The sequence below is a fragment of the Protopterus annectens genome, chromosome 5.part0 (assembly GCF_019279795.1).
Source record: "Protopterus annectens isolate FY-2018-M chromosome 5.part0, PAN1.0, whole genome shotgun sequence".
NCBI lineage: Eukaryota > Metazoa > Chordata > Ceratodontiformes > Protopteridae > Protopterus > Protopterus annectens.
This window is the reverse complement of record NC_056735.1, coordinates 1,032,903,265-1,032,927,651: the sequence shown is the minus strand read 5'-3', so window position 1 is coordinate 1,032,927,651 and position 24,387 is coordinate 1,032,903,265. Positions and strand designations below refer to the sequence as shown.

The following is a 24,387-nucleotide window of genomic DNA, read 5'->3' as shown; positions in this document are numbered from 1 at the left end:
CCTGAGCTACCAAGGCCAGAGCATACCTGGTCGTGTGAGTCTGTTAATTAATATCCCTAAAGGCCAGAGTAGAAGCAGTGTAAATTTTCTTGCCAGTCCTCTCCATTGCCCTGCTATCCTCATCAGAAGGCAAACGTTTAGAATGTTTTTCAGAAGTAACTCACACCACAGTAAGATCAGCAGAGGGACATTTAAATAAAAATGGACAGTCCTCAGGAGCCTTATAGAAGCTAGCAGGTTACTTAGGAGCAGGAGGGTGAAAATCGGGGGATGTGGAGGCAGAAATAAAAGTATCTAACAAGGCAGCCAACACAGGTGGAACCGCCGAGGGTTTAGGAGTATCCAGCTGAAGTAATTCATAATATCTTCACTGAATATCCAGCACTTAAGAATCCCACTTAAAGAATTCTGTCATCCTAGCAATTGTGCCCCCAAAGGACAATTCCTCGAAAAGAGCCTCAGGGTCAGCAAACTCCTCTGCATCAGAACCATAAGCCAAAGGCATCTGTAAAGAACAGGACAAAGACTCCTCACCAGACACGGAATCCTCATTTGAGGAATCTTGTTCCCTAAATCATTTAGGAATAGAGGTCCAAGGAGGAGTGGGTAGTGAAACCCCTTAAGTAGGCTTTGGGGCCATTAAGGCAGAGAGTAAGCCCTGAGTAAACTCCTGCCATTCCCTTTGAGGAGCCATAGGACAAGGGGAAACATGCTTCAGTTTTTGTTGCTTCTTAGAAGGAACATCAGCCCTAACAAACACCGGAGGTTCTGTCCCTTGGCAAGACTTGAGAAGAGAACCTGGAACTTCCTCCTTGACCAGTATCTGCAGAATCCCTTTAGGACCATCTGAGATGATCAGCTGCTGGCAATCCAACAAGTTATGTAGGGGTTTATGGATAGTTCCTGGAGTGAGTATTGTATTTGTTAAGATAGGCTGCACTAAAATCTAGAGTAGAAGTGGATCTCATGTTGTCAGTCTTCATCTATTCTTGACTTGTGGGTGTAGGTTCCAATCCTCTGAACCAATCTGGATAATATATAGCTCGCGCCAGCCAAAAAAAAATCTCTCGAGCTGCTAGTCTAACCACAGTACCCCTCTCCACATTACCTCTGATCTTGTTTGCCGCTCTTATGACAAGATGCATCAGCCAACAATCCTGTCTCGTAGCCAAGTATAACTTTAATATTGACCTTTTAATCTAAAGTAGTTTCTGAAAACTTTTATTTTCTATGTTTAAAAAATCTTTAGTCTACCCTTGTGAGTGTGTTGTTTCCCCTACCGTTGGTAATTTTTCCCCTCTACCATCGTTGGTAGTCCGCCCCCCCCCTTTTTACCTTTGGTAATCTTTCTACCATCGTTGGTAGTTTTCTTTAAGTGTGACTGAGTTTTCTTTCCTTCCTTATTCTTCTTTCTTTCTCTGCCTTTCCTGCCTTTTTATTCAGGACTAGGGCAGAAAAACCCAAAAGCTCCACTACAGGCTTCAAACAGAGTGCAGCAGAAAGATGCCAAACTTCGAAAATCGTGAGTGTTCTGCGTATTGCTTGGGTGTGCCTCACTTCACTGTTGACTCTTCAGTCTGCTAGGGTTTTAGTAATGGAACTATGACAGAGAGGAAAAACAATCTTATTCTCAAAGAGCTCTGTAAAGCCCCTTTTGAAGAAGCCTTGTCCAAGGCCAACCTGTCTCCTCTGGGCTTTGGATCAAAATCCTTCCGTTCAGTGCCATCTCCCTCGACACTAATCATTAAGAAGCATAAACATGCATTTAAAGGTTCCTCTACGGAACAGAAAGCTAAAGTTCCGAAGCTTTCGGAGTGTTCTGAATCTTTGGCACCAAGAGCCATACTGGTGCCTTCGACACCGACCACGACACTTAACCAGTCTTTGACTACCACTGCATCTGATATGTTTACAATTCTGACGTCCGAGCCAGCTGTCACTATTGCAGTGCCAGCACCGATTTCTTCCACGGCACAGCAGACGGTGCCGAAGACTGATATGCCCACTCAATCCAGGACCAATTATTCCCCCTCCTTGGACCCCTTTGTTGGGCAACTCCCTAGCCCTTTCCTGGAGAGACCCTAGTCCCCATCCGGGTTGTCCATTCACTCCACCACAAGTCTTTCTGAAGTTGATATTGTAAGGTTGGTGGATCAGATCCTGACAGCCAGGTTTCTTCCCTCATCTTCTCAGCCCCCTCTTACTTCTGGTGCAGGGGTTTTTTCACCTATGACCCCTTATTCTCCTCCTCTGACCTCTTCGCAGGCTTTAGAGCTGTGTACTCCAAGTCTCAGGTTCCAGTGACTTTGGCGTGGACAGCCTTGTTGTCCTCCTTGACGGCAAGTCTGACTCTGACTCCCTCGGTACCTTCAACACTGTCAGTTCCCCGGGACCCTGTCTTCACCATTGGGCCCGAGAGGTTCAAGCCAGCCCCGAGATTTTCTTTGGAGCTGGCCATGCCTCTTCGGGCTGCACCAACAGAGGACCTGTTGAGTGGGTCTCTCGGGGCAGGGCGTGACCCTGGTTCCGAGTTTGTCTCTGTTCCAGGTTTCCATCCCTCCTCAGGGGAGCCTGCCTTTCAAGCCATGAAATGAACTTTGGCCACTGTCTTCGTCTCAGGTGGCTCCTTTGTTACTGGAGCCTCTCCCTGTGACCCCAGGTTTTTCAGTTCTACTGCCAGCCACTACCCCTGGACTGCGAGCCCTAAAGTCGCAAGACTTAACTACTAAAGGCATACCCTCTTCCGAGTCCTCTTCAGACATTCCCACTGAAGAGCCTCCTAGGAAGAGATTGTGTAAAAGGAAACACTTAGATTCTCCTGAGGAATCTCTCACGGAGGACATGAATTTCGATGAGGGGGAGGGTTCCCCACGGTCACCCTGGAATATGTCTTCTTTGAAGACATTCTTGAGATCCTAAAACAGAGGGGTGATTGGAAGCCCAAAGACCTTTCCTCTGAGGAATAAGTATACTTACAGGCTTTTGGTGCTCGCCCATCTACCCTCTTGGGTGACCCCACCTGCTAACGACCTAATTAAGCTGATCGCTCAGCGGGCTTGGAAGGCTCCTGATTCTCTAGAACCTGTCCCCCAGAGACCTGACAAGATTCTTTCCGCTTCTGAAGACCATCCACAGTGGGCTAAGGGCTTAGTAGTTGATGCCATGGTGATAGCCACCACCAAGAAAGAACTAGCTGAGGAGAGTTCTACTGTACAGCCCCCTAACCGAGAGTCCAGGGCGATAGACAGATTTGGGAAGCGGGTCTATGCATCATCGACCTTTTCCATGAGGTCCTTAAATTTTTGGGCTAATTTCTCTAGACATCAAACGGATCTGGTCAAGGAGCTGTCAAATACCCTGGTGGGAGCAGTCACTGAGGGAGTCCAAGAAAAAGTGGCCTCCCAGTAAGCTACCCTGGAATCTGTCAAATTCCTCCATTAGGCTCATTGCGCATGCAGTTGAAGGGGCAACCAGGTCAGCAGGTTCAGGTGTTGCTATTCAACTCCATGCTTGGATGCACCTGTGCAAGTTTGTGGAACCATTCACGTCTTCCTTCGTCATTGCCCCTTTGGTGGATCCTCTTTGTTTGCACCCAAAGTGAAGGAAACTCTGTCCAGGTGTGAAAAGAATGGAAAGACTCTGTCTGCTGTGGACGTACATTTTTCTTCTCAATGATCCTACTCCAGGAATCAAAAGAGTGATAAGATTTGGTTCAAGAAGTCCCAGAAGCCTTTCCAGGTTGCACGTGATTCAGACTTCCCTCAGAGCAGAGGGGGAAGAGTTGCAATGGAAGACACCATCCCAGAGGCAGGGGTGGTCCACAGATTCAGGGTTCCAGGGAGTCGTTCTCTGGTCAACCCTACCAGCACTCCTGAAAGGGGGGGCCCGATTGCTTACCTGTGGAGGCAGTTGGAGGAAGATTTTCCTTGCACCCAAACGCCTAGCGATGCATAACCACCGATGCCTAGGTGCTAAAGATCATTTCTAGAGGTTATCTCATCCCCTTCTCTCTTTATCTGAGAACCTCAGCAAGACTCCCCGATGTTCCACCCAGTCAGAGAGTTCAAGCAGCATTAGAAATACAAAAGCTGCTAGAAAAGAGTCATCCAAGAGGTCCCACCAGACCAATTATGATCCGGGTTTTACTCCAGATTCTTTTTAGCGCCAAAGAAAACAGGGGACTAGACACCAATTTTGGATATCACTACTTTGAACAAATTTGTCCATCAGTCAAAATTCCAGATGGTCACGGTTCCGTCAGTTCTCCCCTTCTTAGAGGAGAATGATTAGATGTTCTCTATCGATTTTCAAGGCGCTTATTACCACATAAAGATGGACAAATGCTCAAGAAATTTTCTCCGCTTCTGGCTGGGAGCCAGTCATTACCAATTCAGAGCACTGCCTTTTGGTCTCAACACAGCCCCCAGGGTGTTCAGCAAATGAATGGAAGTGGTCACAGCACATTTGAGGCTGCACGGATTCCAAGTGTTTCCTTACCTACACGACTGGCTCCTCACCACTTCCACCAGGCATCTACTACTACAAACTACAGATTTAATTCTGGAACTATCTCAACAGGTTGGCATCACATTCAGTCTTGTGAAGTCTCATCTAACCCGTTCTTAGAGTGCTGAGACGAGCTCCAATGAATTCCATACCCTGTCTTGTGTGGCATTGCTTCCCTCCAAAGGTTGCAGAAAATACAATCACAGGTTCACCCTCTCCTTCACTCAAATAAAATACCAGCTTAGCAGATTCTACAGGCATTGGGCTCCATGGCAGCATTGATCACATTAGTCCCAAAGTCAAGATTTCACATGAGACTTCTTCAATGGTTACTTGCGAGCCAATGGTCTATTCTAACCCACCCCATGAATCACTTGGTTTTCATTTCCAGCCAATGCAGAAATGACCTAACCTGGTGGATGCAGTCTGAGGAGATTCTTCAAGGCTGCCCCTTTGTCCTCCCGAAGCCCAAGGCCATAGTGACCATGGATGCTACCTAGATGGGGTGATGGGGCATTATCTCGGGAAGATGGTCCAAGGCACTTGGTCCCCCTCAGAGGCCAATCTGCATGTCAATGTTCGAGAGCTAATGGCAGTGCTTCTGGTGTTGCAAGCATTTTTTACCTCAGGGGATGATAGCTGTTGAATCAGGCATGTCCGCAGTTTGGTACATCAACAAACAAGGAGGAATCAAGTCCTACCCACTGTGTCGAGAAGCCCTTTGAGTATGGCAATGGGCCATAACTTCCAACCACTTTCTGATAGCAATGCACATCTCGGGGAGTTCAGACGCAATTGCAAACTGAGCAGATGCATCTTCATGCCTCACAAGTGATCTCTAAATTCTAGAGTGCGAAGAAGGTCCTTCTTCACTGGGGCCAGCCTTCCTGTGACATGTTTGCATCACTCCTGAGCAAGTGCAGAAGCTACTTTGCCCTAATTCCCCCTCAGGGTGAGTCCCCCAGAGATGTTCTTTTCCATGACTGGCCCCGGGTCTCCTTTATGGCTTCTCTCCATTCCCTCTGATTCCTCTTTTCCTCAAGAAAGCAACTTGGTTGAGAAGCAAGTTGATCCTCATTACACCTTACTAGCCTTGACAGATATAGTTTCCCTTCCTCTGGCTTCATCTTCTTCATTGGCCGTGGATTCTGGACCCAGTTCCAGACCTTCTGTCCCATCCCCAGGGACTTGTGCACCACAATCTACAGACTCTTAAGCTAACTGCTTGGTTTCTCCAATTCCGTTAGTCGTCAGGGATAATGATATTCCTTCTCCTGTATGACACATTTTGATGGGATCCCATAAACCATCCACCAGGAATCTTTACCTTAGTTAATAGAAGAGATTTTCTGTTTGGGCTTCTCATAATGGTCTGGATCCCTTTTCAGTGCCAGTGGAAAAAGTTTTGGAGTTTCTAGCTACTATTTTTGGTAAAGGAGCTTCTGCTTCCACAATCAAGGTTATCCTAGCAACTATTTCAAATTTCCATAACTGTGTCCGTGACCAGCTTTTAATGTCTCACAGGCTTTGTAAGGCTTTTCTTAAGGGCACCGTCCATTTTAAAGCCTCCATTCAAGGATCCACTACTGCCATGGGACTTGACTATTGTATGGCAATCTCTCTTACATCACCTCCGTTTTAAACCTGCAGCTGCCTGTGACTAAAAATGTCTTTCTTGGAAAGCATGGCTTCTCATAGCGATCACTTCAGCGAGATGAGTCTCCGAACTACAGACTCTATATTCTAAAGTCACTTATTTAGTTTTCATAAAGACCGAGTGTCTCTCAGAACAAAACCCTACCTTCCTTCCTAAAGAGATTTCAGAGACCAATATCAATCACTCCATAGACTTACCTGTATTTTTCCCAAATTTCTTCAGTAAAAGTGAATACTGCCTGTATGTTCTGGATGTGCACAGGCAATTGTTTTTATCCAGATAGAACTAAGCAGTTTAGACAATTAGATCAGTTATTTGTGTCCTTTGCAAGCGCAACTTTGGGTAAACTTGTTTGTAAGGTTACTCTGTCTAGATGGTTAAGGGTTTGCATTTCCTTCATCTACATGAAAGAAAATGTATGACTTCCTATGCCAGTCAAGGCACATTCTACCAGATCTATGGTGATTTCAGCTGTTTTTCATTCTAAAGCTTCTATGTCAGAAATATGCACAGCTGCAACATGGGGTAGACTACATACCTTTATCACTCATTACACATTGAAAATGGGGGGAGAGCCTCCTTTGGTTCTGTGGTCCTCAGGAATGTTCTTCCATAGGGCCACCCGGGATCTAAGGTAGATGGGGACTCTGTCCCACAAGTCAAGAATAGATGAAGATTGACAACATCAGATAAAGAAGTTATGTCTTACCATAACGTTCCATCTGTATTGTCGATCTTCATCTCTTCGTGTGTCCCTCCCACTTGTCCCCTTCCTTTGGAGATTCTGGTGGAGAGAGATCCTGTCCTGGGTTTTTTATTGTTAAAGATACCTTGGACAAGTTTTCTGTCTTGAGTTAGTGTCTTCTTCAGTATGATGGCAAACTCAATCTGAGGTAATGTGGAGAGGGGCATTGTGGGTAGACTAACAGCTATGGAGATTTTTTGGGCTGACACAAGCTATATATCGGCTGGATTGGTTCCAAGGATCAGAACCGTACACCCACAAATCAAGAATAGATGAAGATCGACAACACAGATGGAATGTTATGGTAAGACATACCTTCTTTTTTTAGGTGTGATGCTAGTGTTGTCCTAGGATATTTAGATCACCCCTAACTACAAGCGGCTTTTACAGTTAGTTGGATTACAGTAACTAAATCTTGGTTATCTTAAACTGTTTTGTTATTATACTTAATTTCTGTTTGTATTGATATGTGTTCACCACATTCCAGCACTGTAATTTAAAGCCGGCAGAGAGTAGTTTTCTGTCTAGGTAGTTTGCTGATATGGCATAGCATTCATACCCAGGAACCGAGACATGTAAACATTTCAGCACCTTCTTACAGTGTAATGGTGGGTGTTGGCTTGACAGCTTATTAGAGTTACACTTATAAAGAAGTTAATCCAATTGTGGGAGAGAACTGTAATCACAAAACCAGCTGATGGGGTATGGAAGTGGAGATGGCATCTGCATATACTTTGTATTAGAAATACCGGTAGAGGCACCACTGTAACATCAGAAAGAGACAGTGAAGATATAATCATGACTGCGTTACATAGCCCTCTGCCTGTACACGGGCACCTGACAGAGGCCCATCCTTAATATGAGTGTACCACATGGTGAAGGGAAAGTGAAGAGAGGAGAATATTGGAATGTAATCTTAACTACATTATGCAGCCGTCTGTCAAGACTGGGTAGAAAATGATGGAAAAATACTTGATACTTGAAGTAACTGGCCTACTATGCAAATCATTACTACTAAATCTGTGTAGATTGGCTTCCCAGATAAGCAGTGCAAGTCTCGTATGCAAAGGTTTACTTTTTAGCTTCCTGACACTATGGAGAAAGAAAAATTGTACAAGAATAATGTGGGTTTTAGGATGGAGCAGTTCAGTAGGATACATTTTGTACAGTAGCAACGTAAGTAAAAGAATTTTTGATCTGTACAGTAGATAACCTAGGTCCTTCTTTATGCTATTTTGAATCCTGTACACTGTAATGTAACCTGCTACTTTAAGATGCATTGTGAGCTGTATTGCAAGTAGAACAACTTGAATTCCCCCTTAACGGTGGAATTTGCCATATCTGTAGTTTCTGCTATATTCTAGTAATGGTAGTAACAGCTGTCTTGTTTTACAGTTGACCAGATTTATCACTTGGCGTCACCTGCTTCTCCTCCAAACTACATGTACAACCCCATTAAGACATTGAAGACTAATACGATAGGAACACTAAACATGCTGGGTAAGTCGAAATTTAGTTTTCTAGAATATTTACATCCTTCTCTGATAACCTTTGTTTTTCTCTAGTTCATCTTTGGGGCATCCCCTTTTGACTTCAGCTAGTTCTCAAGCTATTTTGTCCACCTTGAGTTTCATGTACTACTCAAGCTGGGATCTAATTAATGTATGTTATCTGAAGTAGTTTACTTCATTTGGTCTTCAACCTGTGGGATACCGGATCCGAGCCAGCAATTTCACTAGCATTTGCTCGGAGCTCCAATCTCCTCCCCTTACCCATAATACACCTCCATTACCTTCCAACCCCATCTCATTTGCCGCAGCTTGCCTGAAGCATCGTGATCTCCTGAACTCCGAATTAGTGAATGAGTTTTTGCTTTTTAAGCAACCTTTTTCTAAAAATTGTCAGTGTAGGTGTTTACTGTTGCATCATGTGTTAAAAAGATGTTCTTCGTGTTTCACTGTTGAAGTCATCACATTTGGGTTATCTGCTTGCAGTAGCCCTCATTTGGCTGGATTAACAAAGTCTTGGGTCCTGCGTCGGTTGCTGTTCCTTCTTCTGTGACGTCAGGGGTATAAAACATGCAGACAACGCCATTACATCAGTCTTTCTTGCCGTGCAGTGCTGGAAGCAGAAGCAGTTCACAAGTACCAGACGGCCGACTCCTGAAATTTTCGTTTTCGAGTTTCAGAACCGAAGTCTTCAACTAAAAGCTAAGTACCCTGTTGGGGAAACTTTTTCTTGCTCTAATCCGGTCAGTAAAAGTAAATAATTACATTTCTTGCGGAAAGCAAATATCTCATAAAGATTTTCATTCGTACTGTATTCCTTGCCTAGGCCCTGACCACGACGTACCTCGCTGTCGGTTTTGTGCCTTATTTAAACCACGAACTATCCGTCGTCGGTATATTTGCACTTCTAAATATTTTGGTGCTCGGTTCAATTATCCTGATATGTCTTCGGTAAGCCATTCGACTACCAGCATTCCAAAAAAACGCAAAGATAAAGACAGAGGCAGGCCGCGCAGATGTTCATCGTGTTACCCTGCTGCAGTCATCACACTTGGGTTATCTTGTCATCAGGCGGTCCCACAGTCGGCCGGAATTCCAAAGTCTTGGTCCGGCGTCGGTTGCTGTCGCCTCTTCCCTGACGTCAGTGCGCCAGGGGTATATATAGTGCAACCGACGCCATTTTCTTCAGTCTTTCTTGCCGCGCTGTGCCCGAAGCAGAAGCAGTTCGCAAGTGCCGGTCGGCTGACTCCTGAGATTTTCAAATTCGAATTTCCGACCGAAGTCTTCTATAAAGTCAAGTACCCCGTTGGGGAAACTTTTCTTTCCTCAGACCGATGTCAGAAAAAGTTAACAATTGTATTTCTTGTGGGAAGCAAATACCTCATAAGGATTTTCATTCTTATTTTATACCTTGCCTAGGCCCAGACCACGACGTCACTTCTTGTCAGTTTTTTGCTAGGTTTAATAAGCGTACTATTAAAAGACGCTTTGATTTCGCACAACACTACTTCTGTAGGAAATTTAACTACACCATGCCGTCGGAGCAACCGACTACCGACGTGAACAAAAAATGCAAGGATAAGGACAGACAGCCCAGGCCTAAGCCAGATTCCGAGGCCTCGGCTGATCCGGTCTCCGGTTCTCCGGTCCTCAGTGAGGCTGCGACGCAGCCTCTGACTACCGCAGATCTGGAACCCGAGACCGCTACAGAATTTTTGGCAGAATGCACCAGGCCGACGCAGCCATTTAGTTCAGGCCCTTCCGACGACATTGCTACAAAAGACGTTGGTGCTTCAGAAACGCCATCGGTTTCTGAAGGCGTTTTCAGACCGACAACTCTCACCATTAAAACGTTTTCTAAATCGAAGACTCCTACTAAATCTAAAAGGACTGCTCTTCAGTCTCCTGTTCAAGGCCCCATGCCTAAGAAACAGATGCTCAAAATGGCTGAAGATTTAATTTCTTTAATCAGGGGTTCCCAGACCCCTCCTGACAAAAGGCCTAGACAAGAGGAAGATTATGCATCCTCTGAACAAGTGTCCATTTCTTCAGACTTCTCTGAGGACCAAGATTACTCCTCCTCGCCTTATGAAGATTCTGATGCTGAGGACTCTATTCCCTCAGCTTCTCCTCCTGAAGACTACTCCTTTGGAGAAACTTTACACACTATGGGGGAACATTTTCACTGGGAGGGTCAGAACTGCTCTGACTCGAAGAAAAGGCTCAGAGAGTTTCTTTTGCTCCCCCAACACAGACCACTTGCCATCCCTCCAGTTTTGGACATTGTGGATGATGTCTATTTAGAATCCAGTTTGAACCCTGATTCTCTTCCTCCTGCTCCGGCTAAGCTTGATAGATACTATAGAGTGCCTGATTCACACAAATTTCTTTACAAAAGCCCTGTAGCTGACCCAGAGACTATCTCCCAGGGTCCCAAGGGGGCTAGGGGCTTCTATGGCTAAAAACCCAGTACCTTCTGAGAGGGATTCTAGAGCACTAGACAGGTGGGGGAAAAAGGTTTACACCTCAGCCACACTAGCTATGAGGGCTCTGAATTGTCAGTTTCACATGCTTAAGTATCAGCAATTTCTAATCTTTCAGTTAAAGCAAAGAATAACCACTCTCCCTCAACAATCTGAATTAAAAGAAGTACAGGATCTGTTACACGCCACTGAACAGGTGGGCAAACATACCTTACAATGTGGGTTTGATTCTTTGGAGGCCTCCTGCAGAGCAGCTGTCACTGGGTCCATTATACGTAGGCATGCTTGGTTAAAGGAACAAACTCTGCCTGATCATGTTAAAGCAAAACTACTAGATGCTCCCTTACAGCAGGATGTTCTTTTTGGAGTTAGAGCAGAAGAAGTTTTAAAGAAAATGGAGGATAAGGCAAAATCTATGCAGACAGTCAAAGATTTCCTACAGGTACAACCCCCTCGCTTCATCAGAAATTGGCCAACAGAAAATTGGTCCTTTCCAGCTACTGACAGACCACAGAGGGGTAAATACAGACGCCCAAGGGGCAGAGGACAACCACAAGTCCAGTACAAACCTCGCCAGTGGGGCACTACAACACAGAAGGGAGGAGAAGACTGGTCTCAATCCACCAGAAGACAAACTCAATGACTTGCACCTCATCTGGCCAAGCAATACTCTCTTGGCAGCCCCCTTGGGGGGAAAACTCACACTTTTTGCAGACAACTGGCACATTGTCACAAAGGACAAATGGGTCCTAGACATAATTTTAAGAGGATACAGATTCCACTTTCACACCTTGCCAATGAAAAGAGGAATGCCCCAAACCTGCCACAAAATCAATGGGCAGAGGCACAAAAGCAAATTACAGCTCTCATGGACATGAGAGCCATTCAACTGGTACCTACTCGAGAGCAAGGCCAAGGATTTTACTCAAGACTCTTTCTAGTGCCCAGAAAGGACAATGCCTGGAGACCAATTCTGGGCCTTTCAGTTCTAAACACTTACAAGTACCCAAATTCAAGATGCTAACACTACAGCAGCTACTTCCCATGTTGGGTAAGGAAGCATGGCTAGTAACGTTGGACCTCAAGGAGGCATACCTGCATGTCCCTATCAGACAAAGTTGCAGAAGATACCTCCGTTTCATAGCAGGTTCAACCCATTACCAATTCTCTGCACTGCCCTTTGGCTTATCTACTACGCCCAGAGTCTTCACAAAATGCCTGGCACCAGTAATTGCATACTGCAGACAAAGAGGAATTCAAATATATCCATAACTGGACGACTGCCTCATCCAAGCAGAAAGCAAAGACATTCTATTACATCATCTGGCCTTTGTAAAGCATCTACTAAACTGCCTGGGGTACACCGTAAACGAAAAGAAGTCAAATCTAGTACCCTCACAAAAAATGACATTCCTGGGTGCCAGCTTGAATGCAACAGCCCAGAAGGCTTATCTTACACCAGACAAGCAACTACAACTGACTCAATATTTCAAGACAATGGCAACAAAGACCCTATTAACTGCAAGAAAAATTGTGCAGGCCTTGGGCTTCATGGCATCTTGCATACTAATAATACCATTTGCAAAGCTGCATATGAGGAAATTACAGTGATACCTAAAAAGCGTATGGTCTCAACACAGCCACAGCTTGGACACAATGATATCTCTCATTCCCTGCCTACAACAGGAGTTTCTGTGGTGGTCACATTCATGTCACCTCAACAAGGGTCAGCCTTTCACCTTGCCCCCAGCCAGGCAAACTATCACAACAGATGCTTCAGACTACGCCTGGGGGGGCACACATGGCAGGGCAATGCATTCAAGGCCTATGGACCGCAGATCAAAGAAATCTGCACACAAATCAAAAAGAGATGCTAGCTGTACAGAAAGCTCTGACAGCCTTCAAGGATCTATTACATCAGGACAACTTGCAATAAGGACGGACAACACCACAGTAATGTGGTACATAAACAACAAGGGGGTACACATTCCTACCCTCTATACAGGCAAGCAGTGATCTTATGGAACACAGCTCTGGCTTACCAAGTTCAGTTACAAGCTCATTTCCTGCCAGGACAGAAGAACACATTGGCAGACAACCTCAGCAGAAACATCAAGGATCCCCACGAGTGGAAACTAGATCCACAAATATTTGCAATGATAACTCAAAAATGGGGCCTTCCAGACATAGACCTGTTTGCCAGTCCTCAAAACTATCAGCTAACAAAATTTTGTACAAGGACATTTCACCAACAAGCTTGGAAAGTGGACGCACTCTCTTTCAGTTGGAAAAACCTAACAGTATATGCCTTCCCTCCATTGCATCTCCTCACAAAGGTTCTTCTGAAAGTCAAAAAGGAGAGACCACGACTGATTCTCATAGCCCCAGACTGGCCATGCCAGCACTGGTACCCGCTATTGAGAAATATGGCCCACAGCCCTCCATGGATATTGCCTCAAATCCCCCATTTGCTCACTCAACAAAACAATCATATTCTTCACAGCCAGCTCAAAACTTTAAATCTGGCTGCATGGCAAATCAACTAAACATCCAACCAGCTCCTCTTTCACAAGCAGTTCTGGATGTTATTCTGGAAGCCAGGAGGCCAAGCACCAGGAAGGCTTATTCAGACAAATGGAAAAGGTTTTGTGCCTGGAACCAAGCTAAAGGCCAAGACACAATTCAGCCTCACATGCCTCACATTCTACAGTATTTAGCTGAGATGTTGCACAAAGGACTTTCTTTTTCCTCCATTAAAATCCATGCTTCAGCTATTTCAGCTCACTACAACACTGATCCACCTTTATTTTCACATCCTCTTCTAAGGCAGTTCCTCAGAGGGGCAAAAAACTTTAGTCCACCCAGGAGAGCTCCTACACCAACATGGGACCTCAATTTTGTTCTGGAAAAACTAACGCTACCTCCCTTTGAACCAGCTTTCTCTGCAGATCTTCAGTTCCTATCATGGAAGACTGCCCTGCTCCTAGCAGTAACTTCAGCTAGGAGAGTCTCAGAGCTACAGGCACTAATGGCTGTGGAACCTTTCCTAATTTTTCATCAAGACAGAGTTTCTCTACGAACTAATCCTTCCTTTATGCCTAAGGTGGTTTCCATTGTGGCTTTAAATCAAACCATCCACTTACCCACCTTCTTCCCAAATCCACAGAACAAAGGTGAGAGACTCCTGCATTCCTTGGACATTCACAGGCAACTTCGTTACTATTTGGACAAAACTAGGGCTTTCAGAAAATCTGACCAGTTCTTTGTATCCTATGCTACAGCTTCTCAAGGGAAGGCTATATCAAAGCAAACCATTTCTAAATGGATAGGTCATTGCATACGGTTCTGCTATACCCATCATGGGAAACCAGTTCCTGCTACCATTAGGCCCTACTCTACCAGGGCAACCGCTACCTCTACAGCCTTTCTCAGGGGGGGTTCCAACCAAGGAGATTTTAGAAGCTGCAACTTGGAGTTCAGTACACACCTTTACCAAACACTATCACTTACCTCTTTACTCTAAGACCAGGGCGGGCTTCGCCACTGCAGTTCTGCAGGGCCTTATAGCCTCCACTAACCCTCTATGATACCTCCACCCTACCTTAGCTTTGGGATTCAACCCAAGTGTGATGACTGCAGCAGGGTAACACGATGAACATAGTACAGTTTTGAACCTACCATAAATGTAGATGTTCGAGTGTTCACCTTGCTGCAGTCCAGGTTACCCTCCCTCCATCCCCTCTGATCTACTGACTAAATCTCTTCAATACCTTACTGATGTATTTGCTTATAGCTGAAGGGATTTTGTGTTTGTGCAGAGGTTACTCCATTTGGTACTAATTTCTGACCACCTTTTCTGGGGGCACCTGACATCTGGGGCAAGAAAAACTGAAGAAAATGGCGTCTGTTGCACTATATATACCCCTGGCACACTGACGTCAGGGAAGAGGCGACAGCAACCAACGCCGGACCAAGACTTTGGAATTCCGTCCGACTGTGGGACCGCCTGACGACAGGATAACCCAAGTGTGATGACTGCAGCAGGGTGAATACTCGAATATCTACATTTATGGTAGGTACAAAACTACTTTCGCCGGTACGCAGTGAGGCGCTTTCGCAGCCCCTGATACCTGCTACTTCAGATTCGCAGGCCTCTACTGAGACCCATTCGGAGTCCAGTATGCCGCGAGATGCTTCAACTGTGGAACCTGCGGATGTCTCTACCTTGGATGAGTCCAGAGCCGCTGTGCAGGCACCAGCTTCTGAGGGTGTATTCAGGCCTACTGACTTGCATATTAAACAGACGCCATCTTCTTCTTCAAAGCCTAAAACGTGAACCATGCCTAGAAAACTGATGCCCAGACAGCATGGTCAGGCCTCTATGTCTAAGAAACGAATGATAAGAATGACTGAAAATCTTATTACTTTAATCAGGGGAAGCCAACCTTCCTGCTCTAAGAGACCTAGGACTGAGTTTGCTTATGATACTTCTGACCAGGATTCTGAAATTTCTGTTTCCGCTGATGACCAGGATTTACCCTTATCTGCCTATGAGTATTCTGATGCTGAGGACTCTATTCCCTCTGCTTCTCCCCCAGAGGATTTCTCTTTTGGTGAAACCTTGCATACTCTCAGGGAGCATGTTCATTAGAGAAACCCTGACTTTCCCGATTCTAAAAAGAGGCTTGGGGATTTCTTACTCCTGCCCAGCACAGGCCTTTAGCTATACCTCCTGTACTGGACATTGTCAATGATGCCTTTTTGGAATCTAGCATGGCCCTTAACTCTCTACCTCCTGCTTCCAGAAAACCTGATAGATATTACAGGGTTCCTGACTCTCACAAGTTCCTTTTCAAAAATCCTACTGCGGATCCTGAAACCGTTTCACAGGGACCCAAGGGTATTAAAGCTACTACTGCCAAAAATCCTACCACCTCTGATAGAGACTCCAGGGTGCTGGATAGATGGGGTAAGAAGGTATACACTTCTGCAACTTTGGCCGTTAGGGCCTTGAATTGCCAGTTTCATATGTTAAAGTATCAGCTGCATTTTATTGGATTGCTTAAGCAGAAAATTATGTTGTTTCCTGATTGTGCTGAAAATAAGGATTTACAGAATTTAATGCATTCTGCTGAACAAGTTGGTAAACATACATTGCAATGTGGTTTTGATTCACTAGAGGCATCTTGCAGGGCTGCTGTAACTGGGTCTGGACTTAGAAGGCATGCTTGGCTTAAGGAGCAATCCTTGCCAGATCATATTAAAGCGAAATTACTGGATGCTGCCTTAAATCAGGACCACCTGTTTGGCAACAAGGCAGAAGAAGTTCTTAAAAAGATGGAGGAAAAAGCTAAATCTATGCAAACTGTTAAAGATTTTTTACAAGTACAACCTCCAAGATTTAGTAGGCATTGGCCTTCTAAGAATTGGTCCTTTCCTGCCTCTTCCAGACCTTCAGTCCAAACCCAGATCCAGCAGAGCACCCAGGCTTCAGTCCCAGGGTACGCACAGGACTAAGCAGTGGGGGGCCTCCACTTCCAAATCTGGGAGTAATAAATCTCACCCCTATGGTAAACTGTCTCTATGACTTTTTTAAAACTTCCAAACACTTCTTAACTGACTGCCCCTTTGGGGGGGGGGGGGGGACTGAACTTCATGCAAAGAACTGGGACTCATTACCTAGGACAAATCGGTTTTAAATGTAGTGTCCCAAGGATACAGATTTCACTTCCACACGTTACCAACTCCAAGCGGTTGGCCGCATCTACCTCCAAATCAGTGGGCAGAGGCCCAAAAGCAAGTACTCTCTCTCTTAAGCATAGGGGCTATTCAGTTGGTACCAGAAGAAGAAAAAAGACAAGGGTTCTACTCAAGATTTTTCCCCGGTACCCAGAAACAACAGTTCATGACATCCTATCCTGGACCTGCCTACTCCACCTTTTTGGTGATTCCAAAATTCAAAATGCTGACTGTTCACCAGATACTTCCTATGCTAAGCAAAGATGCCTGGTTGGCAACACTAAATTTAAAGCAAGCGTACCTGCAGATCCCAGTCAGGGAATCTTGCAGAAGATACCTACGCTTCAAAGCAGGCTACATGCACTGTCAGTTCTCTGCACTATATACTGCGTCCAGGGTATTCACAAAGTGCCTAGCTCCAGACATTGCATTTTGCAGGCAAAGAAATATTCAAATATACCAATACCTGGATGATTGTCTAATTCAGGCAGAAAACCAGGACATACTTTTGAATCATCTGGCTTTTGTACAGAGGGTGCTAACTTGTCTGGGGTACACCATAAACAAACAGAAATCACACCTGGTACCCTATCAACAAATTATATTCCTGGGAGCAAGCTTGAATACAACTTCCCAGATGGCTTTCCTCACGCCAGAGAAACAAATTCACTTGACAACCTACTTCAAACAAGTGGCCACAAAATCCCTGCTATCTGCAAGGCAAATACTACAAGCCTTGGGGTTCATGGTCTCCTGCATTCTTCTAATTCCATATGCAAGACTGCATATGAGGAAATGACAATGTTATCTAAAAAGCCTATGGTGTCAACATTCTCAGGATCTAGAAGCAATGATTCCGATCATTCCTGGTCTACGCCTAGAGTCCCTTTGGTGGGCAGAGGCCTGCCACCAAAACAAGGGACTACCATTCACACTAACCCCTGCCGCCCAAACCCTAATAAACGCATCAGACTATGCATGGGGGGGGGGGTGCACCTGGCAGAGAAGTGCATTCAGGGCAAATGGAACCCAATTCAAATGCACCTTCACATCAATCATAAAGAAATGTTATCTGTACAGAATGCTCTGACAGCCTTCAAAGACCACATTCTTCCAGGACAATTAATGGTAAAGACGGACAACACCACTGTTTTGTGGTACATAAACAAGCAGTGGGGTACACATTCTTACGCCCTCTGCAGACTAGCCATGGCATTGTGGAAAACAGCCTTGAGCTACCAAGTGCATATACAAGCTCAATTCCTGCCAGGAAAACTAAATACACTGGCAGACGAACTAAGCAGAAACCTCATGGACCCACACAAGTAGAAACTGGAACCAAGGATTTTCAACATGTTGACAAGCAAATGGGGGAGCCCAGATATAGATCTGTTTGCCTCCCCCCAGAACTTTCAGTTAGAAAAAATTTTGCGCAAGGACTCCCCACAGACAAGCTTGGAAGGTGGATGCTCTGTCCTTCAGCTGGAAAAACCTATCAGTTTATGCCTTTCCTCCTCTGCCACTGCTCTCCAAAGTACTACTAAAGATCAAAGAAGACAAACCAAGGATGATTTTGATTGCACAAGCCTGGCCACACCAGCCCTGGTACCCCCTCCTGCGCAGTGCGTCACTGTTGGCCCCATGGCACCTGCCTCAGACTCCTACCCTGCTGTCTCAGCAGGAGAACCAGATTCCGCACCCTCAGCTTCAAACACTGAATCTAGCAGCCTGCCTTAATTACCTAAGCTCTCCTTTACCATCCCTCAGTAAACCAGTGATGGATGTCATTTTAGAGGCAAGGGGGCCTAGTTCTAGAAAATCTTATGCTGAAAATGGAAAAGATTCTGTGCCTGGAACCAGTCTCAAGGGATGAGCACAGCAGTGCCCAATTTATCTCAGATTTTACAATACGTAACCAAAATGCTTCACAAGGGCCTGTCTTTTTCCTCAATAAAAAATTCATGCCTCAGCCATTTCAGCTCATTATAACACAGAACCTCCCCTCTTCTCTCATCCACTGCTCAAGCAATTCTTCAGAGGGGCCAAAAATTTTAGACCACCCAGGAGAGCTCCAACTCCAGCCTGGGACCTTAACTTTGTATTGGAGAAACTCACCCTTCCTCCTTTCAAGCCAACTGCTACTACAGATTTAAAATCCCTTTCTTGGGAAACAGCTTCTCTTTTAGCCATCACTTCAGCAAGAAGGGTATCTGTAGTACAGGCCCTTATGGCAGTGGAACCTTTCATCATCCTTCATGTGGACAGGGTGTCCCTCAGGACCAATCTCTCTTTCATGCCAAAAGTGGTATCCAGTGTGGCCATCAGTCCATTCATTTGCCAACCTTCTTTCCTAATCCACAGAACAACGGGGAACGGATACTGCACTCCTTAGATGTGCACAGACAGTTTAGATTCTATTTGGACAGGACTTAAACCTCAAAGGAAATCTGAACAACTGCTGGTGGCAATTGCTGCAGGGACAGAGGGGAAGGCTATTTCAAAGCAAACCATTTCCAAATGGATAGGCCATTGCATTCATTTCTGCTACAAGCACCGTGGAAAACCTATCCTACAGGGGATCAGACCCCACTCAACCAGGGCTGCATCTACCTCTACAGCCTTTCTCAGAGGCGTCCCTACCAGGGACATCCTAGAAGCTGCTACCTGGAGTTCTGAACATAATTTCAACAAGCATTACCATCTGCCAATTTTTCTCTAAATCCAGAGCTGACTTTGCCACTGCAGTCTTGCAGGGTCTTATAGCTGGTCCTAATGCTATCGAAATTCCTCCTTCCATCCTTAGCTTTGGGAATCTACCCAAATGTGATGACTGCAACAGTGAAACACAAAGAACATAGTACAGTTGTGTACACTTACCATAAATGTATATGTTCGAGTGTATTCACTGTTGCAGTCCTGGTTACCCTCCCTCCAGTCCCCTTACTTCTTTTGGCTATACCTCTACTCTACTTTACTATGCTCAAAAGCTTTTTGGTGTATGTGCTTTTTTGTTTGAGGTATAACCTTGTATATTTATAGATTTAATTGCTTCCCATTAGGGGGGCACTTGACATCTGGGGCTCGAAAAACTGATGTAATGGCGTCGGCTGCATGTTTTATACCCCTGATGACCTGACGTCACGGAAGAAGGGACAGCAACCGACACAGGACCCAAGACTTTGTTAATTAGGCTGACTGAGGGCTACTGCAAGCAGATAACCCAAATGTTAATGACTGTAACAGTGAATACACTCAAACATCTACATTTATGATAAGTATACACAACTGTACTATTTCTGTTCTGGGGTCATTTCACTCACTTTATCCTTGCATCCACTTCAAAAGTCTGACATTTTTTCTTGTCAGATTGAGCAACCATCAGTTGTAACATATGCCGGTTTTTCCCATTTCAGTCCCAGCTTGTCCAAGCACACATTTACCTCCATGAACAAATCGCTCTCCGTCATCCTCCCTTTCATTGACTGCATTGCTGCCAGCACCTCCTTAATCTCAAAGTCTTTCATTATCCCACTTTCAAAGATGAGTAACTGGGCTGTGTCACAGACATCACAGCTGTTGTCCAGAGCCAAGGAGAAAAAGTCAAAATTGTCTACTTTGTTTTGCAGTTGAAGCTCCATATTTCCTACAGTGTCCTCGAGCCTTCTCATTTTGGTTCTTCTGGGCGCATTCTTAAATGCTTCTTTTTTTTTCTCAGGGCATATTGGTGCTGCAGCATACACCAAACACTCTTTGATAAACTCCCCATTAGAGAATGGCTTACTTCTTTTTGCAATTTTGTGGGATATCACAAAGCTGGTCTTGACTGCTGCATCCTTGGATGTGTAAACCTTGGTAAAAATTCCTTGTTGCTTTTCCAGCTTAGCTAGCAAAGCTTCAGATGTCCATGCCTGCTCTGCATCAGTCACGTTGTTATATTTCTCTGCATGTTTAGTCTCATAATGGCAATTCAAATTGTAGTCCTTAAACACAGCAATCTGTTCTCCACAAACTAAGCACACAGCTTTACCTTTGACTTCAGTAAATAAATACTTAGAAATCCATGTCTTTTTCAAACTTAATCATTCTTTTTTTTTTATGTGAGCTGACATTTTCTGAGGGCTAACAGCTGCTAAAATATTCCACACTTACTTGTAATCAACTCTTGTCCAAGCAAAGTGTGCAGCCCTGTAAATTATATTATAATAATAATAAATACATTACGTACTGTCATACCTCTCAACCATACAGAATTCCTCGGTATTTACCGGTTTTGAGGGCAAAATAATGGGGTGCCACGAATTCCTGAGTGGCCCCTTCAATTTCCGAATTTCCTAACGGGCAGGTCAAATTTTTTTTTTTTTTTAACGAAGTTGGTGCTGACATCATCACGTGCAGGGGGCATGCGCAATAAAGTCAGCTTCATGAGGCTGACTGCCAGCCTTTTGGAATTCAGTTGAGGGCTTGAGGTACTACTGTCTATTTTTTTTCCGTAGTACTTGGTTGTACACAAGGCATGTCTTCTGCTTGGCACCGTTGCACAGTGTGGAATTGTAGTGGCAGCAGGTGGAAAAAAGACCAACAGCAGTGAAGAGAGTGACAGAGGATGATTGGATGACTCTTTCGAGTCTGAAGCTTTCGTTCTTTTTTTGTTTTAATTTAAATTAAGTGCAGCAGCTGTGGCGTGCAGAGTCAAACTGGTCTGCTCAACCCACTCCTAGCCCCAGTTCAGCAAGTCAACAGCGACCATCTAAGTCTTTTTGCACTGAGTGCTGCAGACACGGTTACAACAACTTACGTTACTGCAGTACTAGTGCACACACAGAGTCTACTCATCTCAAGACAAGACAGAAAATTCATGACTTCCTCCAGGTAAAATAAAAAAAAAAAAAAAAAAAAAACAAGCAACTAAATATTAATTCATTCAGGACAGGTAGCTGAAGTGCGTTACATAGTGGGAGTCTGGGAGTCAGGACTCTTATTTTTAGTGTTTGTTGGGTTGGCCAACAGTTAATATGTTCATGGGGTGGGAGTATGCATTTCCATTTTACCAATGTATGTTGCATCATCTTACTATGAAGACGTTATTGTCTTATACCTGCTGCATCACTGTGAAACTACAAGCATTCATACTACTCTGCCAGCTTAAGTTCCTGGGATAAGAGTTGCGTTCGATCCAGTTTAGGGAGACTTAGAACTTCTATAGTTATCCTGTAGTAAACAAAAGAAGCACTCCACGGCTGGCACAACACGAATAATTTATTAAACAGACAACTGGTTAGCGAAAAAGAGAACAATTGGATCATCAGACTCCAAGCCCATAAGGGACATGGCCTCAATGAAAAAGTTTCATTGAAACCATTCCTTATGGCCAAGTCATACAAACATTGATTTGATGTATTCCAAGCCTGAACTTCAACTTCAACTTTTTATTTTTTGTGCAAATACATACATGATATTGACAAGATGAATATAATATAATGTTTATGTTATGATGAATTCTAGTGATCCAACTCTAGGCTAGGCATTATAAAAACACACACTTCATTTCTTATGGAGATGACATTATTTATGTGATTTATTCTGTCTCATTCTTTCTATATGTATTAAATAGTGAACAGATGGTTTTATTTATATATACAAGTAATACAATTTCATATTTTTATAATATATTATGCACAACATTTATTCATTGTTTTTAAAGTATATTTTTTAACTATTAAATTATGACATATACTTTATCCTAGGGATTTATATATAAAATTTTCAACTCTTTATTTATATAAGTCATAAAGTTTTTGATTTATACAGTTAGGATCCATGCTTGTATTTTAATATTTTTAATATTGTTCAGGCTTAAATTTATTATATCTCTTTACACACTATTTGCACTTTATAATTGATTATAATTGATTATCATTACTATTAATTGATTAATGAGTTTTTAAAAAGTATATAAAGGCATGATGGGATTGTATTTTTTGAGGTCTGAAGAAACGTTGTAACTGAACGTGAAAGCGCTAACCAGTTGTCTGTTTAATAAATTATTCGTGTTGTGCCAGCCGTGGAGTGCTTCTTTTGTTTACTACAGGATATTGGCTTTTTTTCTTAAGAAGCACCTTGCCTGATACCACTTGTGTGTGCTTTTCTGATATTACGTTATTCTTGTGCTATCAGGACATGGCTACTGGCACTATGGAGAATATAAATGGGATACCTGACGAAACGGAGATGACATCTTCCATTTTCAGTAGGATATTGACTTTTGATAATAATCCGTTGCTTAAACTAACTAAAAATGATCTTACAATGGAAGGAGAGAAACGGGTTAATGTCCCGCGTAATATGGAGGTACTTCAACTTACAAGAAAATTAGAGAACAACTTTAATAAACTTAAGAACACGCAATGGCAGAGGCAGCACATGGAAGCATGCCTCTGCTTCAAGGTAATACCAAGGGGATTGCGGGTTTTGAAAATGCCGACTTTCGGCAATACTTACCCGGAACTCCTAATCAAATGGCAAAGGCTAAATATCGAAACAAGCTATGGATATATCAAACTATTGATTGAACAGTATCAATCAATAGAACACAATCTAAAAAAAGAAATACAGACATTAGAAACCAAGCTTAAAAACGTTCTAAAACATGAAGACATGATGGTTTTTCACAATGATCTAACCACAACTCTCTCCTTGTTAGATCATAAGTTGCTACAAGATAAAAAGAAAAAGCTAGAGAGGGATTACAATGATTTTATTAAAGGACAGGTCTTTTCCTGGCCGAGGGACTTTGTGCGACAAGATACTAATAACATTAACACGAACAGAGAAAATCATTTTAATAAAAAAGAAATGCCTATTCACGACTCATATGCAGAGGTCTCCGCACGCAGCACTGCGCATGCTACATCCAACCCGGAAGCCCTGATGAAAGCTACAACCACAGTTCCAGATGCCTTGACATCACAGGATCACGTTACTATCAATAAGGAACGGTTGATTTCCAGACTAAGGCAGGAGACAGCCATCATCCACGCGACTCATGGAGAGGTGAATACTGACCAGAGGAAGCGTTCAGATGAGAGGGATGAGGAAAATCAACCCATAACAATTGAAAACCGCCAAGCGACAGGCTCCACAATAAACGAAACTCAACACCAGTTATTCAATGGAAACAACAGGAATAAAACTATCGCAAATGGATGCGTATCTTTACAGGAGGATGTTTTATTTGAACTGGAGGGGGAACATCCTTTTCCTTACCCAATAAAGAACACCGAACGGAGAGTTTGGCAGAAACCTATGAACACCAAAAAACGGAAAGGCTCCGAAGAAATACACGAGTTTCAGAAGAAGGTACTCCGCCCGACACAGAAGGACTGACCATTAATATTTCAAGGTATGCCTTAAACAAGACTGAGAGCTCTTTGTTGAATAAAGGCTTATCCTTTATTCCATCTAAATATGCTGATGTCGCTGACATCATAATAGACATGAAAATGTTCACTAGGAATTTGAATCTTAAATTGTTCTTTGGCAATGATGATAATAGTGCACATTTATGTAATAATGTCTATAAGAAACCATCCACGTTTATACCACCATCTAACCACATTATAGAAGCTTTTGAAAAATCATGTGAGAATGATCTAATGAATAGTTATGCTAAACATGATAAGTTAGAATATTATAATTTAAGCAAAGATGAAAATGAAGCAATGAAAAAATTACAACTGAATAATGACATTG

The 24,387-nt window shown here is 43.7% G+C and overlaps 1 protein-coding gene across 2 annotated transcripts in view; it reads left to right on the top strand.

Moving 5' to 3' along the window:
- The window catches only part of UXS1 (UDP-glucuronate decarboxylase 1), a 1,006,428-nt gene that overhangs the window by 373,907 nt on the left and 608,134 nt on the right, over positions 1 to 24,387 (top strand). For both annotated transcript variants that reach the window (XM_044072750.1, XM_044072749.1), the window contains exon 7: positions 8,304 to 8,408. In XM_044072750.1, the coding sequence (XP_043928685.1) occupies positions 8,304 to 8,408 (105 nt within the window). The remainder of the gene's footprint in view (positions 1 to 8,303; positions 8,409 to 24,387) is intronic.